The 18452-nt window shown below is 48.7% G+C and overlaps 1 protein-coding gene across 3 annotated transcripts in view; it reads left to right on the top strand.

Moving 5' to 3' along the window:
- PKNOX2 (PBX/knotted 1 homeobox 2) overlaps nt 1–18452 on the top strand; it is a 254297-nt gene that overhangs the window by 209091 nt on the left and 26754 nt on the right. For all 3 annotated transcript variants that reach the window (XM_073808010.1, XM_073808011.1, XM_033861842.2), the window contains 2 exons: nt 2067–2238; nt 13093–13281. In XM_073808010.1, the coding sequence (XP_073664111.1) occupies nt 2067–2238; nt 13093–13281 (361 nt within the window). The remainder of the gene's footprint in view (nt 1–2066; nt 2239–13092; nt 13282–18452) is intronic.

Genomic DNA, 18452 nt, shown 5'->3' with positions numbered 1-18452 from the left:
TTTATTTATTTTTAATAGATCTTTATTGCAGTGTAATTGCTTCACAATGGTGTGTTGGTTTCTGTTGTACAACAAAGTGAATCAGCCATATGTATACATATGTCCCCATATCCCCTCCCTCTCGAGCCTCCCTCCCACCCTCCCTATCCCACCCCTCTAGGTGGTCACAAAGCACTGAGATGATCTCCCTGTGCTATGCAGCTGCTTCCCACTAGCTATCTAATTTTACATTTGGTAGTGTATATATGTCAATGCTACTGTCTAACTTTGTCCCAGCTTCCTCTTCCCCCACTGTGTCCTCAAGTCCATTCTCTATGTCTACGTCTTTATTCCTGCCCTGCCACTAGGTTCATCAGTACCATTTTTTTTTTTAGATTCCATATGTTTGCGTTAGCATACGGTATTTGTTTTTCTCTTTCTGACTTACTTCCCTCTGTATGACAGACTCTAGGTCCATCCACCATGGACGTTGCTTAAAAAGCTAAAAATAGAATTACCATATGACCCGGCAATCCCACTACTGGGCATATACCCTGAGAAAACCATAATTCAAAAACAGCCATGTTTTAAATGTCCATTGGCCTCATGAAGTTGGTGGCTACCGTATTGGACAGCAGAGATTGTAGAATGTCTTCATCACCTCAAGAAGTTCTGTTGGGCAGTGCTGGCTACAACATCCCCGTTGGCAGAAGCCTGGGGACCAGACCCAACATACATACTTTCTCCTCTCCCAGCTCGCAGAGCTCACTCAAAAAGAAGGGAGCTAGATGTTGTGGTTCCAGGGCACTGAGGTGAGCAACCAGAGAGGGATGTGCCGTTGCTTTTTGGGAACCATGATGGGAGGGAATGGGGCTCCAGAGTCCAGTGTCAATACCCATGTAAACACATGTGCACGTGCCGGGTGTGAAGACATAGTTGTTCACTCATGCTGCAGAGAAATGAGAACGAGATGCACTTGTATATGCAAATGGGGTCACACACCTAACATGTATATATTCAACAAAGATTTATTAGTGTCCACATGCCGCTGCTAGACTCTGGGCAGACAGTGAGGAATGAGGTGGGCTTGCTTCTTGCCCTCACGTAGCTGAGAGTCTAGTGCGGAAGACAGGTGGTAAAGCAAACAGCCCAGGGAGCCGTTGGCACAGGTTGAGGGGAGGGGCAGTCAGGGAACCTTCCCAGAGTGGGTGATGTCGAAGCCAAGACCCATAGAGTCGCCAGGTAAGCACTTCAGCTTACATCCATCCATCACAGAACCGTCACACACATGCGCACACTCACACTCACGTATTCATCATTCACTGGTTCATTGTCAGTCACCGAATATTTATTAAGTGCCTGCTATCAGCGCCAGGGCAAGGTCTTAAGGATACAGTGATCATTGAGACAGAGACAACCTTGGAGGAAAACACTGGACAAATAATGATGCAAAGAATTATTTAATTACAGTTGTGCTAAGTGTGTGATGATAGAAACGTGTAGGGAAGTGTTACACGTGTGACTGGGGTGTCTGACCTAAACTGAGTCGGTCAACAGATGCAGGACAGGTGGAGACTTCTGCCCACCACGTGTGACGAGTACTCAGGTCCACACCCCGCCACGTACACTTGCAAACACACAGGTGCTGCCCTCGGCTGGCTCCGCGCAGCCACGGGAGGGTGTGTGACCAACCACGCATGTTCACATCCAGCACTTTTCTGGACATTTCCCATATTTCCTTCCCAGATTGACACTGAGCCAGAAATGGACACCTACTTCTGGGAAGGGTTATACCCAGCATGCCTCATCAAATATCTGTGCAGTTTCTCTGGACAAAGAGAAAAGTTAGGCCCCTGGTGGGGAGGGACAGAAGCCTCTGAGGCCCTAGGAATCAGGAGACTGAATTCTCCGTGCCAGGGCGTGAAATGCTGCCGTCTAGGCTGACCATGGGGACTGGGGCCTTTCTCAGGGAGTGGGACCCTGGGAGAAGAAGTGACTGCAATGTGGGAAGGGACCCTGGTGGCTTCTGAACCCCGACGGCAGCAAGTCTCTGAGTGCGCATGTGTGAGCTCTTGATGTCCCCGCAGGCACCCTCTTTTCCCGCTCCTGACGCTGCTGTTTGAGAAATGTGAACAGGCCACGCAGGGCTCGGAGTGCATCACCTCCGCCAGCTTTGACGTGGACATCGAGAACTTTGTCCACCAGCAAGAGCAAGAGCACAAACCCTTCTTCAGCGACGACCCAGAGCTGGACAACCTGGTAAAGACCCTACAACCCCGCCCTGGCTAGGCTCTCCCTACCTTCTGATGCCCTCCAGATGCCCTAGAAGCGACCCTTTCATTCATGCATTCAACAAAGAAATTTGCATGCCCCCTGTGGGCAGGCACTAGGTGTACCCTTCCAGCATCAGAGAACCTTAAACCAAGAGTTGCATGCAAAGGGGTTGCTGCCAAAGCTCTCCCCTCCTCTGCCGCTGCAACACTAGTAGCATCACCTACAACCCCCTTGCAGTGCAGACGGGAGGAAAGGAGGGTCATGGCGCCCAGAATGTCTGGTGTAGCTGTTCCAAGAGCTAGAGCCCTGGCACGCTGGTAAATCTGTCTTGGGCTGCCCAGAGAGGAGCTGATGGCCATGTGCTACAGTGTGGAGGGTGGGGATGACAGGCACCGTCAAGCAGATCAGTGGATAGGAAGACCGGAAACAGAGTCACACTGAGCGGATCAGCAGATGTCCTGCCCATTTAGGGGGACGCAGTAGATCAGGCTCCCAAACCTAGCTTGTCATCCACATCATCACTACAGCTTTGAAAAGCACACGGGCCTGGGGCCCACCACCTGGAAACCGTGATTCAGTAAGTTTGGTGGGACCCGTGAAGGTACATTTTTAGAGGTTTCCCAGACAGCTGCAATCTTCAATAAGGCTTGGTAACCACTAGATTAGATGATGCCTGAAATTCTCATCTAGCCCTGGGAATCTTGTTGAGAAAGAGAGCTGTAGAGAGGACGCTCTGTTTGTTCATCATGACAGCGGTCATCCTGGGATTATTAACCACAGTTCTTGATTTTTCTGTGGGTGGATTACCGAGATGATGCAGGGTGAATTTGGAAACTCTGAAAAACTCTTTCTTCCACGAATTGATTGATTAGAGCACTGACCTCTTGCAGTCAGAGTTTAGTTAGTACCTACTCCCAAAAGAGAGACAGAATTAGAAAAGCAAATGTGACTCCAGAAAGGGAGGAAGAAAAACACACACACACAGTGCACCAGCAGAACAGATTTAAATGACGTGGGTATTATCCTGTGTTGGGAATTATCCACCCCACTGCTTCTCTCAAGAGTTGATTATGCTCCTTTATGGAGGCCAGAAGAGCTACCAGGAGAGCCCTCCAGCCTGGCCTGGAAAGTTGTGAAGTATTATGATGCGTTTAGAGGACAGAGGATAAGCACCTGACCGGGGTCGGGAGCGTTAGTGCAGATTTCTGGGAGCCGCAAATCCACCTCGGCTTGTGCCTGGCCCTCCCTCTCCCCTGGCTGGGATTGAGCAGACATCCTTCCCGGGAGCCCAGACCACTGTCTCTCAGGTCCCCTAGGACAGCTGTCCCCGTGCAGGTTCTCCCGTTGGTCCAGCAGTAAGTGCGGGCTGGCCTGGCCCTGCCCTGCTGTTCGGTTGCTCAGAATCTCAGAACCGCAATTGTGAATCAGGTCTTTAGAAGCTATACCGGCAGCAGCCATGGAACCAGGAAGTGAGGCAGCCGTTTCTGCAGGAGCTGGAATGGGCACTCCTCTCCCTTGACCCCAAAAGAGACTGAGGCCAAAATTGGTAGGAAATACCTACAATAGGCTGAGTAACATGAAAGAATTTACACCTTCAGAGGTAGGAGTCCTGGGGAAACAAACCTCACAGACCTTGCCCACTACCACCTGCCAGGTGAGCTATAGACGACCCCCCGAGGACAGCCTCTTATTCTAGCCCAGCCTGGAAAATACCAAAAAGTGTGGCCACCTCCCTGTTCTCCCCTGGCCCACACTACCTGGGTCTCTCAGAGTTCTGTTCACTCAAAAGACTCAGATTTCTTCATTAATCCAACAAAACTTGGTTACTGTCTGCTACGTGCCACACCTGACCTAGGCACGTGGATGCTGTAGGAGCTGCCCCAATGGCCCCTGGCCCCCGGTGCTCCCTGGGCCTCTATCTCAGGGGACTGCACTGGGAGTGGTCCCCTGGTGGAGCAGGCCTTGGACAGCCCACCTCCTCATGTGGACCTGATTTACCCAGAGTTAGCTGCAGTCAATGACTGATGGATGGGTCGATTATTTAAATGGAGACCATTGAAGGAGCCAAGGACCTCAGCCCAGCTACACAGCTCACCCTCTGGGTGACTTTGATGACAGCTCCTTTGAAGCTCAGTTTCCTCGTCTATAGAGCCAATCCACCTGTCTCCTGTGACAGTCATAAAATATTCACGAGATGGCTTGTGGAACTAAGTGCATGGCACCCAGAAGGTTAAGGTCAAATGCAGTATCGCTAAAGCCAGGCATTCCAGCCACCTCACCTCACCTCCAGGCCATCAGAGAGACTGTGTGGGCTGAAGCCTGAAACTTTACCGGGCGTGGGGGGAGGGTGTCAGGCAGCGCCCTTTGCCACCCCACTTGTAGTCCTGCGTCGGGAGGGGAGAGATGAAGAGGCCGATCACAGGAGCCATCATTAGAACAAGAATCATGCAGCCAGCACAGCCGAGATGCACATAATTAGAAATTAGAAAAAGGTCAGATCGCGTCATTATCAGCTCAATCAGCTGCTGAGTGCCACAGCCAGTTAATTTGGCATCTGTGTTTTTTACAACCCCACACACGTAGCCCAACGGACTGTAACTCTTTATCCAGACAGATATACTGCGCAGCGGAGCAGGGACATAAAATGAGACCCCAAGCAAATGAGCTGAGATAATTGAGAGATTTATTTTTTATATATATGTGTGTCAGGACGGCTTTCCTTTGCCCTTGAATGTTGACTTTCACAGATGGGACTGTCAGGAGGACACTAGGATCCCCCGAACTCTGTCCCGCGCTGGGCGCTCGGGTCCTGCCTCCTCCCCAGCTCCCCCAGGCCCACCACGGGCACGCGGGTCCTCCCCCTCCAGCTGGTCCCCTCCTCTCGTCCACGCAAATCTCTGTGTCTACCTGCCCCACTCCACGGTCTCTCAGACGAGTTCCCATGGGCACTGCTTACTAAGCTCTACCAGAGATGCTCAGAGACCAGAGAAGTTCCCAGAGTATAGGTTTCTGAAGGAACCTCCCTTCCCGGTTAGCCAGCTGCCCGAAAAGAAACCTAGAATCCCAAAACGCTGGTGGGGAAACCACAGGCGTGGAAAGCAGCCCATTTTATAGATGGGGACACTGGAGTCTGGAGAAGGGCAGTGACTTGTCAGCATCCAGGTCTGCTGGCTCCTTGCACGCCATCACCCACCTCTCTGCTTCCCGGGGGGTAACAGACGCCTCATTTATACAGGGTACCACCAGCATCTCTCCGCCTGGTACCCACGCTCTCTGAGCCTCTCCACCTCCCCATTTCAGTGCCATGCGGGTGGCTTTCCACCCCCATGGTGGCTAAGCTGGAATGCTCCCCCGGGGATACCCTCACTCCAATTCCCACACCCACCCAGCGTTCACCAGGCCTCTGGCACCTGGCCCTTGGATCCCCTGCTTGGGCCCAGCAGCCTCTGACTGGCCGTTGGTCCAGTCTGTAAAATTCGCAAGTTCCCCAAACCCCTTTGAAAGGTGAAAGCTTTTTGTTTTATGAAATCTGATTTACGGGCCCCCAGTGCAGGGCCGAGGTTTTATATATTATGCAGGATTTCAAACCGAAGCTCTAAAACGTACGGTTTCAGTTTCATGCATGGAATTTTTTTATGTGTAACTTTTTTAACACTTACGGGGCACGTTTTAATGAGACCCTGGTGTGGCTTAAGGGACAGATTATAGCTGCCTGACCGCAAAACCAGCTCCAAAATGGGGCCCCCCAGGCCCCTGGGCCCACTCTGAAGAGGCAGGGCCAGAGGCCAGAGGCTGTGAATAAGGAGGCCAGGCAGAGCCCTGGGCCCACCGAGACCGCGGGCGGCCCCCTTCAGAGAGCCATTCCCTTCGGCCTCCCGCCCACACTCTCTTCGCCTTGACGGTAGCAGAAAAATCCCACAAGACACCAGAACAGGGAAAGGAAATAATAATCAAAGCCAGTAATAACTAACATTTATAGTGCACTTACTGGGTGCCAGGTGCCGTTCTGAACACTTCACCTGTATTATCTTATTTAATTCTCTTCTCAGACCCACAGGCACAGAGTATTATTATCCCCGTTTTAAGATGAGGAGATTGAGACACGAGGTGAAATCACCAGCTCAAGACCACACAGCACATACGTGGGTCAAATACAGGCGTGGAGCCCGGCCCACGCTCAGCAGTGACGCAGCCCTAGAGCCAGTCTTTTCTTAGTGCTTCCTCTGCACTTGTCTTTAGTTCTTTTCTGGCCAGATCTCATTTTGTCCTCAGTACGACTCTGAGGGGGTTGCTGTCGCTATCATACTTTACACATGAGGACACCGAAGTGCAGAGATCACGTGAACTGTCCAGAGCGTCCCAGTAAGTGGAGGACCCCAGACCTAGCCTCCAAAACCCGCTGTTCTCTAGCACCCAGCTCTGCTATTGAATTCTCACCATGGCCCTATGAGAGGGTTATCATTATACCCATTTTACAGAAGGGGGAATCCAAGACTGAGAGCCCTATAGTCAGTAAGTTACAGAGCTGGGGTTTGCGCCAGGTGGGAGTAGCTCCTGAAGCCCACCTCTTTCCCCTGAACCACAGTGCTTCTCCAAACTCTGGGGACGTGGGAAGGCGAGTGCCACATTGTGACTTGAAAGCATTTGACTTGTCCTGCGAGGTGGCCTCCCTAAGCAGCCTACAGGCTCTGGACTTCACCTTTCTTCCATGTCCCAGGCCTTGTTCCAGTGACCCCACATTTCCAACTGCTCAGGCCAGGTCCGGCTGGTCTGGTCTGGTCTGGAAAAATTCCTGAATAGATTTTAGCTTTGGCTGACCTAGTGACATGCAGGAAGCGTCAGAGCACTTCAAGGAATGTGTGTTTCCCAATTTCTTCATCCGTAAATGAGGGAGAACATTCCAGCTTCCCAAATTGCAGAAGGAGGAGAGGGTAAACAGAATCTGCCCTCCAGGGCAAAGCTACCTCCCTCCCTAATTGCTGCCTGGAATCTTGCTGGCTACCTAATCTCTGAGCCTTGATCTCCTCATCTCTAGCAGAGTGGTAACAATGCCTGTGTGTCCCCATGTTTCTGAGACTCACATGAGGTAATGGAGAGAGAAGCATTTTGCAAATTGTAAAGTGCTACGGATATAAATGTTTTGAAAGGCAAGGACAGTACTATCAAATGAAGAGGCCGCAATCCTACGAGAGAGGCCACTTTTCGGAAAAGTATTTGATGGTGGGGGGGAGGGGCGTGTTGGCGTAAGAATCCACATAGAGCACACAGCTCCTGTGTGCCCAGGACATACGTGTACATGATCTTATTCAGTGTTCACCACAACTCTACAGTGTAAGTATTACCTATCAGCTTACATTTATAGATGAAGTTAAATGACTTGTCCAAAATACCCCGGGCAGCAAATAGTAGATTCAGGATATCATGCCACGCGACTTCCCAGAAAATTAGAGGCCCCGGTCCTGCGGGCTTTCCTGAGACTTGTGGGGCTCGTGTGCTGTGATATGAGACTGAAATGCAAGGGTGCATCTCGTTTTGCTTTCGTGAAGCCCTCTGCTCAGAAGAAGAGGGCTGTTTTTTTCTTTTGAAAGAGAAGGGAGGGAGAGAAGCTGAAAGATGAAGCAAAACTGAGAGAAAAGGAATGAAGGATCCACTCATCACATTTGATGACGATGTTAAATTAAATGGAATTGTTATTGCACTAGAAGATTTGGAATAACTTTTTACATGACCCTGATCACTTAGGAAAAATAGTTTAATATGTCAGAGTTTTGTTCTGATTTAGAGGCAAAAACCCCAAATTGCATAAAAATAAGATAGAGGATGACTTACTAAACATAAATAAAGAAGAAAAAACTGAGGATGATTATTCTTCCACTATCTGAAACTGGAACACAATAGAAAAGCCAACAGGATATTAGAAATCATTAAAAGAGGTTGCAAAAGTTTATATGCATTTGGTTCCCTGTGGTTTATAAAGCACTTTCACATTATTATCTCTTTTAGCCGTTATCAAATCTTGTGAGACAGGGATGAGGAAAACTGAGGCTCAGGGAAGTCGTGGAATTAGCCCAATGTCACCCAGTTTGTAAATAGTAGGTCTGGACTCAAATCCAAGCTGTCTGATGGTAAATCCCAGAGGCTTTGCTCCAGGCCAGGCAGCTGCCCCACATTAATGGCATTGCCCGTTTTTTCCTCTAATACTGAATAGGTCCTACACATTCATTGCCTTGGAATACCATTATGATTTACTCTATGTTCTTAAATCTTTAAACCAAGTCTATTACCTCATAAAAAGGTAATCCTTCACCTGTACTTTATTAGACCAAAATGTAGGTCCACTTTTGGCCACCGTGCACCAAATCTATTTAAACACACTGCATGCGTATTTCATTTGAGCAAAGCTATTTTGGGTAGATTTTACTTTTTATTTTGTTCTACTTAATTGTATTTTCTGATTCTTTTTACCTAATGAGGATTTATTGGCTATAAATAGATAGGTGCACTTTTCTGTGTGTATGGGTGTGTATGTGTGTATTCACGCAAAGATTTTAAAATGAGTAAATAAAATGTTGATTGAAAATGAAGTATAGTCCAGTAAAGGAAAGCTCAGAGAAAGAAGAAAGAAGAAATGACAGGAAGGAAGGAAGGGAGGGAGAAAGAAGAAAGGTTTAAGGAATTAGGATTATTTTGTCTGGGGAAGACAAAGCTAACTGGGCAACTTATTTAAGTCAGAGGTCTTGTCCAGTGTTTGGCATATAATGAGACTCAATATTTGTTGAATGTATAACATTAAATTAAGGGAGCTTGTATTGATGGAAGCCCTGGATGTTCTCGGTGCCTACAGAAGGCTGAGTCAGCACTTTATATTAAGGCAGCAGAGATTGCAGTAAATGCTTGGAAGAACTCAGCAGATTGAGAGAACATGGAGATGGCGTGAGGTGGTAAGAGAGCCTCAGGAGAGAAGATGCAGCCACGTGTCCGGAAGGGTTTGGACCATCCGGTCACCTAGAGACTGGCCTAGATCATCTCACATGGTCCCTTCCAGGACCATCAGAAGTCCCTGTAACGTTCAGAGAATCAGAAAACAGAAGGCACCTGACAGTCCAACCCCCTCTTCTTACGCATGGGGAAGCACGCTGAGGTACTCTGGCTCCTGCGGGCCAGGCCAGAGCAGCCGAATGCGGGAACATTGCCAGGGAGGGTTCTGGAAATCCTAAACTTGAGTTTCCTGGACGCCCGTACTTCCTGTCACTAAGCCACTTTCTCCCTAAACCATGCACCCTATCAACTGACATTTTCTCCGTGTAAATCCTGAGACCCTTAGTTGCCGGTGAAGCAACACAGGCAACATGGCTTCACGCTCCAGCTCTGTCACTTACCGACTGTGTGACGTTAAGCAAGTAAACTTCTACCTGTGGCCTTCATTGCCTTCAACTGTAAAATATGGGCAATAATGGTACGCACTTGCAGAGGTGGTTATGTGTAAGAAATCAGGCATGTGCTGGGTTTAACACAGTCCCTGAGACATAGTAAGAATAAGAAATGTTTGGGTATTGTTATCCATCAGTCAGTCAATGAGTATTTATTAAACACCGTATATTGTCAAGTAGAAAATTTAGGCAAGAGCAAATAATTTATTCAGTGCCCGACTCCATCTTTTGGTCCAAATAATCTGGACTAAAGTCACTCTTCTCCTCTTTGCCTGGGACGGCACAGTCTCCTTTAGTCTCAGCCCCACGGAGGGGGCATCTCCTGAGGACAAGACCCTGTGACTGAGCCCTGCTTGAAAACACACAATTGTTGGTTTCTGTCTTTGAGTGACACTTAGTCTAATTCAGTACTCAGAGCCTTTAATTAGTCAAGCACAATCCCTACCCATCAGAAAATCCAAATGCCAACCTGGGGGCGCCTCACTTGCTCTCCACTTGAAATGCAGATGAAGCTCAGAGTGGGTGTGGCCCTGGCTTCTAGCCACGCAGCACGACACACCTGATAGGATTCTCTGGGAGTGATGCCCATCCTTGTTTTCCTGGGCATCAAAATGCCGGCCCAAAGCTAAGAGGGATGCTTATATATTGCTTATGTCAACATAAATGGTCTCCAAGGCGAGCCCCACTTTTTTTTACTTTGTGATTTGATAGAACTATAGATTCACATGCAGTTGTAAGAATTAATACAGAGAAGTCCTGATCCCCTTCTTGCATGACTGGAATACAGTTTGACAACTAGGAAATGACTATGGTATGATCCACCAACCTTATTCAGATTTCACCAGTTTTACATGCAGCCGTGTGTGTGTGTGTGTGTACTTCTGTGCCATTTTATCATATGTGTAGATTCATGGAAACACTATGGTAGTCAAGATACAGGGCAGTTCCTCCCTCTCTCCCCCACCACATCCCTTGGCAAACACTAATCTGTTCTCCATCTTTAAAATTCAGTCGTTTCAAGAATGTTATATAAATTTCATCACACAGTATGTAACCTTCCGAGACTGGCTTTTTCTTTTCTGCTCAGCATAATTCCCTTTAAATCCATCCAAGTAGTTGAGTGTATCAGTAGTTTGTTCCTTGTTATTGCCTAGTACTATTTCGTGATACGGATGTACCATAGTTTCTTTATCCATTCACCTGTTGACGTGTATTTTGGTTGTTTCCAGTTTGGGGCTATCAGAATAAGGTTGTTTGGAATATTCACATACAGGTTTTGGGTGAGCAGATGTTTTTATTTTTCTGGGATAAATGCCCAAGAGTTGGAGTTACTGAGCTGGGTGGTGTATTCAGTTTCATAAGAAACTGTTCTGCTGTTTTCCAGAGTGGCTGGACCATTTTTCATACCCACCAGCAACATATGAGTGGTTCCGTTTCTAATTCCTTGCCAGCATCTGGTGTTACCTCTATTTTTAATGTTAACCATTCTGATAGGTGTATAGTGATATCTCATTGTGGTTTTAATTTGCATTTCCCTGATGGCTAATGACATTGAACATCTTTTCATGTGCTTATTTGCCATGTATATATATATACTCTTCAGTGAAATGTCTGATGCTGTCTTTTGCCCAAGTTCTAATTGGATTGCTTGTTATTTCACTGGCTAGTTTTGAGAGCTCTTTATATATTCTAGACATAAGTCCTTTGTCAGATATGTGGTTTGCAGATATTTTCTCCCAGTCTGTAGTTTATCTTTTCATCTTCTTCACAGGATCTTTTGAAGAGCAAACATTTTACATTTTGATGAGGTCCAATTCATCAAGTTTTCCTTTTCTGGGTCATGTTTTTGGTGTTAAGTCTAAGACCTCTTTGCGTAACCCTAGGTCCTGATGATTTTCTCCTGGGTTGTTTTTTTTTTCTAAAAATTTTATAGTTTGTATGTCTTACATTTCAGTCTTTGATCCATTTGAGTTAATTTTTGTATAAGGCGTGAGATTTAAATCAAGGTTCACTGTTTTGCTTGTGGATATCCAATTGTTCCAACACCTTTTTTGAAAAGCAATTTGGCCATATTTATCATGAGCCAAAGGTGTGTCCATAGCTTTTTTTCTGTCACTTCCGGGACCTTGTCCTAAGGAAATAATGCAGAAACACGAATAAGCTATAAGGTTGGAAGATTAGTCACTGTGACATGTTTTTTAATAAAATTAAAAAATTGGAATTAACCTGAATGCCCAACCATAAGGAATTGGCTAAGTGTGGCACACACATGGAATGATATGCAGCAATTTAAAATGTATTTACGCAATAACTTTCACCCATTCAACAAATATTTACTCAGTATCCACTTGTGTTAGTAATGAGGATAATGGGGTGAGCAAATTAGCCACCACCCCTCTCTTCTAGAAGCTTGCAGTCTAGAAGGGAGAATAGAGGAAACATTCCTGCCACTTAGAAAAATACATTTGGTAAACTAAGGGGAAAAACAGGAAGCAAAATTGTACATACAAGGTGATTGAAGCTGTGTTGAAATACACGCATGCGAAAAAGAACAAAGAAATCGTCATTCTTTTTAGGGTGATTAGATCAAGGGCAGTCTTTTTCATCCTCTGTTTTCCATACCTTCCATAGCACCTTCTTTTTATAATAATAACAACGATAAAGGGAAAAGCCTCGATTGAGAAATAGCTTCTTGCCTTGAAAAGGTTAGGAACGTCCACTTGAAGAGGCGGCAGACACACGTACCAAAGGGTACGCAAAAGGCCACCGCAGACAGTTGGGTGTCCCAGCACCCAGCTAAGTCATGCTGGACGATGCAGTCGGTCAACATGCATTGATGGGGTGTCTGCTAGGTGACTGGCATCACATGAGGTACTCAGAATACGTGTTTAAGAGTAGCCAGTCCCTGACCTCTTGGGGCTCTTGCAAGGAGCTCTGATCTCGGTCTTCCTCGTGCCTGTTCAAGGCCTCACACTTTGCAGCTCACGCCTTCCCTCAGGTGCTCCTCTCCACAAAACTGTAAGGTTGTCAGGGAGCGCGTAATGGTCCCCATTTGTCAGACAATGAGGCGCAGAGAGCTTAAGCACTTGGCCAAGGCCACACAGACTGTAAATGGCAGGCAGGGGGCTTGAGACCTGGCCTTCTAACCTCTAAGCACAGTGCTGTTCTCAGAATACCACACCTGCCTCAAGAACAGCTGTGATAACAGTGAACTCAAAGCAAGGAAGCAATCGGCAGCTACCCACAAGGAGAATTTAAATCCTGCGGGTGGAAAGCGTACATCCCTAGGGCGAGCATGGGCTCCTCTCTGTCCGTGGGCTTGGGACTTGTTCGGGGGGTGGGGGGCGGGCAAGGCAGTGAGGGGACTGGGATCCAGACACCTGGGCTCACCTCTCCTCCCCCTCCACAGATGGTGAAGGCAATCCAGGTCCTGAGAATCCACCTGCTGGAGCTGGAGAAAGTCAATGAACTCTGCAAGGACTTTTGTAACCGTTACATCACCTGCCTCAAAACCAAGATGCACAGTGATAACCTGCTCAGGAATGACCTCGGGGGGCCCTACTCCCCCAACCAGCCCTCCATAAACCTTCACTCACAGGTAACACACAGGGCTGGGTCCTGTCTCCTAGCCAGGCTCCTAAGCGAGGTGTCAGAATGTCTGAAGGTCCCATGGAGACCTAGGAAAATGGTTTAGACTGACTATCCTTTCACCTCTGATCCACTCCTCCTGCTATTTTCAGGCAGCTCAGTCCCTTTTTCACCCAGAGCTCGGCATACCAGGGTATCAGTATTCCCTAGAAGATGACCAGATCTGAGAGGGACAATGTCCAAAGGGATTCCTGGCTTCCTGGTCCAAGATATCCCAAAAAATGAGCACGAGAGTTAAGGAGATGGAGAGCTTTGTAGGAGGATGAGGCGGGGACGGAGCTGGGAGTGGACCCAGACATCCCAGCCTCGCAGGCTTCTCAAGGGGGCTGGAGCTCGATGAGCTCTCTGTGTTTTGGGAAGGAGAGTGTGGGGAAAGTGGGCCTTCCCTGAATCCTGCCCACCTAATAGGAGACAGCAGCTTTTCCCCGATCATTCTCTAGTTGCTCACCCTGCCCTGGCACATCTGTCTCCCTGTGGTCCAGGGCCACTGTGTAAGTCACCTAAAGTCACCCCTCACAAGATTCACCAGCCACCTTCATCCTGGGAACTGGGAACTGTGGAAATGGCAGAGAATGGGCTCTCTCTCCAGGACAGAATATTTTCCCCAAACCTATGAACTAAGAAAGCTTCCCGGTGATACCTTCCCGACTCACTGGTGTCTATGTTAAGCGCTAGACTCACCACTTTCTTCTTCTCCCACTGAGCTCTTGAGTCCAGGACAGACACATGGAGGGTCCCCCAGGAGGTTTGCACTAGCCTCTGCCCACGAGACAATCAGGCTTGGGGATCCCGCTAAACTTTCTAAGAATGCTTGGTGAGAGGTGCTGGAAAGAATGCCAAAGAAAGGTGGTGCTATTTTTATCCTTAAGTTTTAAGGATCGAGACGTATAATCGATCTCTCTAGGTTGGTGGAGGCAGGGGAAAGGACATGGTGACCCCGAGAAGGCCAGCCGTGCCTTGTACATTTTGATAGCAGGAATTACGTCGAACCCACCCCAGTGGGGTCTCTGTGGGACTCGATAGTGAGTACTGTATGGGACACGAGGCCGGAAGTTTATTTCCTCTTCCCATTGCTTGAAATCACCAAATCACTTTATTACAGATCTAAACTCAGCCGCCCAGGCTTCTGCTTGCTAATATTCTCTTGAAATAGACTCATTCCTTCAGAGTCTTATTGTACTTTCCCTTATGATCAAAATTAGCAAGAAACTTGCATAAAAGAGGACAATAATTGCTCAACGAGCATCTCGTTTGTAATTTATTAGTTTCTATTATTGTGGGTTACCATGGCGATGCTGCGCAGCCCCGGTGATGGGAGAGATGCAAGATAGGAGCCAAGGAGGCTGTGAGGCCTCACCAAATGGAGATGCACATTTTTATCAGTAATTTTCATGAAAATAATAAGTGAGGAGTTAATGAGATGGAAAGCCATCCTGTGGCTATTGTGAATTTGTTTTAAGTGTTGATCTAATTAGAATGCATCGGTCAGGAAAAGTAATGAGGATTTAGTGCCTCACAGAGATGTAAGGATCATATCAGAAAATTAGCACAAGTCTTTGGAAATAATCAGGTCCTTGGAGAGGCCCTGGGTTTTCCCTCCTGGGCCCTCCAACCCCAGCTCGAGCTCTGGCATCGGGGGTGTACCAGGGCAGTGGGAGAAGAAAGGAGGGCCAGAGGGCTTTGCAGCCACAGTGGCCCCCTCAGGCTTGGGCTCTCCGGGCCGACAACTTTGTGTGCAGAAAGCAGGGTCACTGGAGACGCGGGTTAGCAGAGAAGGATAACGTGGGCTCTGGGTGAGCCAGGCCTCGGAGATGCTATCTGCAAAAATCAGTCCTCCTGGGGAATCCCTGCATTCAGTGCCTCTGAGCTTAGAGGAAAGAGGAAGGAACTTTGATTCCTATCACTGTAAGCATCACATCTGTGCCTGACAGTGAAGCTGGCCCTGGGGTGACCACTGCAGAAAGGCCTCTGATCCGCTTAGAAAGAGGAACTCAGACGATCAGACAAAAACAAAGACACCAAGAAAGAGAGAAGACACTTAGCGAGGTGGTCCCATTTGCTGCTTCTCAGATTTGTCCCTTCATTTCCTCTCGCTGGCCCCACCTACTTGTTCAGGCTTCAGTGGGTAAATAAGGTGATTACACACGAGCTGCTGTCATAGCTTCCTAACCTGCTCTTCTGTCTTCTCTGGCTACCTCGAAGCCCTCCCCCCCCCACATACACACATACACGCATACACACACACACACACACACACACACACACACACACATACATGTATACACACACACATGCATACATACACACACACATACAGGCATACACACACACACACATTCACATATGCACACCTCAGCCTTCTGCTGCTGCTTTATCTTCTGAAGCTCTATTCAAGCCATTCTCCTGCTTGAAAAGCCCAGTTGCCCCCCAGAGTTTTCACATCCTTTCACTTGACATTTGATGCCCTCGTAGGTCACTATTTTTCCACGCCTGTGTGTTTGGGTGATGACGGCACATCTCTGCAGGACCAAACCCAGCCTCTTCCCCAACGGCAATAATAAGGCTGCTCTCTCCATGGAGGCCTCCCTGACACCCCACCCCAAAGCATGGGCTTTTCTTCCTCTCAACTAACTCCTGGGCACAGTAGGCCATTTATATGGTAAATATCCCATGTGACTTCACGTTTTCCTCTCCTGGTGAATGATAGGCAGCCAGTAAATATCTGTTGAAAGAAGTAATATGATGAGAAATATAGAGAGAAATCAAGGGAGGCAACAGGAAGGCAAAGGAGGAAAGGAGAAGTAGGGAGAAAGACAAAGGGAAAGAAAGACAAATATCAATGGTCACGTTTGCGAGGGAGGTACGGAGAGGCTGAAGAACTAGAGGAAAAGAACAACAAAGACAAAGAGACACAGACCGAGGAAGAGGAGAGTGAGACTGAAGACAGGCAGGGGCAGAAAGGAGTTGGAGAGAGAGATGGCGGCAGTCGTGGGGGGAGGGGAGGGGGTGGGGTCAGTGCAGCGTCCCGGGTGTGTGTCCGGCAGAAGGTGAGCAGGATGTGCCCCGCGTTGCCCCGTCCACATCCCCAGGTCAGGCTCCCATCTCTGCCTCGCCAAGGTGGGCGCGGGCTGGCCTGGGCCTTCCCAGGAAGGAGAGACCCTCGGGGCCAAGAGACTCAGTGCAGGAGGCAGGCCTGACTGGGGTCCGGCCGTGGGAGCCAGCTCGGCGGAGGAGAGAGGAGGAGCGTGTGTGTGTGCGTGTGCGTGTGCGTGTGCGTGTCTGTGCACACATTCGTCATGGTGCGACCTTAATCCCCCCAGCCTGAAATAGCCGCGCCGAGCCCAGCCTGGCCTGGGGAGGGGTGTCTCCCCTCTGGAACACGATCTTCAGGATCAACATTCCAGCCGCCTGCCAGCTTTGTTGCAAACTGCTGGCTCATGGTTTTGCCTGTGTGCTAATCATTCAGCCTTGTGTTGCAGAGTGGGAGATGTTTTTTTATTCAAATTGGTCCCCCTCTCTCAGATGCCATACTGTGTCCCCATCCAGCTCTGCGAGGTCGGGGCATACTCTCCGCGTGGCCTTCCGTTTCTATGGGGAAGGGGGGGTGGAAGGGGGTTCGGAGCGGGGGAGACTGCTTTCAGCAAGCAGGAAAGCTAAACCGGGGTTTCCAAGGACTTGGGCCACAGCCTGTCCTTTCCCCTCTGGAGGAGGCCACCCTGCCCTGCCTGCACCTAATGACACCCAGGATTCTTACTCGGCAGAACCCAGGCTTCCTGTGGGGGCAGATCCTCAGTGAAGAAGCCCTTCCTTGATGGCCCCAAATAAACCATTCCACTGGAGAGACCCTCATGCTCGCCCCCCTCAAGCATTAGTTTGACCTGAAATCCATCCTTCTTTCCCCGTGGAGATTAAACCTCAGCTCTGTTCCAGTGCAAATCAGGAGAGCCACAGTTCTCATGCATTTGCCGAGCATTTAGGGGCAGCTTACTGTATGCACCCCGCTAGGTCCTGGGAGAACACAGGGGATTGTCCATGATGAGTGCCCAATCTCAGTGGGAGGGAGCTTGAGTCACACCCAAGGATCTAGATAAATTATCTGAGCACAGAGTGCTCAGGGGCAAGGGGACCCTGAGGAAGGGCAGGAAGGCAGCCGCCGGAAGGGGTCTGGATTGAGCAAAGCATGTGTATGGCCTGAGGTTGCCCAGTCACCACTCAGCATCCGTCTTCCTCCCCGGGGAAAGCCCAGGCCCCAGCCTGCATGCCCTCATGGCCATTGTCTGTTCCTGCCCAGAGACAGGACGAGCAAACCTCTGTAAGGATCAAATAGGCCAGCAGGAGGACTTTCAAATCCTATTGTGATTGGAGAAGCTGTAGATTCACTGGCCTTGGGAGGACTTCCTAGAGGAGGGGGCATTTCAGGCAAGCTTGGGGGAGTGGAGGGCAGTTAGCAGACTACCTGGGAGCTCTCAGTGTGAATGTTCCCAGGGTAGAGAGAAGTCTGGAGAAGGTAAGGGACAGAGAGAGCCTTTCACAGTCCCTGCAGAGAAGGGGCCGGGGTATGGGGGAAACATCACTCACTCATGCCATGTGCATCTGTTCAAGCACCAATGAGCTTGCTGGGTTCCAAGGGCATGAAAACCACTGTGACACAATCTCTAACTGCGAATGTAATGATGGAGTATCTTGCGGCCAAATTTGTGGGATGTTATGCTTTGAGTCTGATCACCACAGCCAATTGCCAAAGACTTTAAAGGCAGTGGAGAATGTAGGCAACGGGGTAAGGATTGGAGACGCGTTGGAGACAAATGAACCGACTGGCCACCTTTTGAGCTGCTCAGGGAAGAACTGGCAGAGAAAGGGGAGAACGTCCACGTTTATTGAGCTCCCTGGTCCCAAGCACTCTGTGTACCAGGTGCTTGACATAGATTATCTTGCTTATGCCTCACAACCAGCCTGCAAGGTGCACATTATTTTCTCCATTTTATACCCAAGGAAAGGGAAACTCAGAGCAGTTAAGTCACTGGTTCAAGGTCACACATCTAAGAAGCAGCAGAGTCAGGGATGAGTCCATTTTCATTTACTAGATCCTTTTACTTCTTCTGTGACACGTAGGAAGGAGAA

This window comes from Tursiops truncatus, chromosome 8 (genome assembly GCF_011762595.2).
Source record: "Tursiops truncatus isolate mTurTru1 chromosome 8, mTurTru1.mat.Y, whole genome shotgun sequence".
In the NCBI taxonomy this organism is placed as follows: Eukaryota; Metazoa; Chordata; class Mammalia; order Artiodactyla; family Delphinidae; genus Tursiops; species Tursiops truncatus.
The sequence above is the reverse complement of the archived record's forward strand: the minus strand, read 5'-3'. Positions and strand labels throughout refer to the sequence as shown.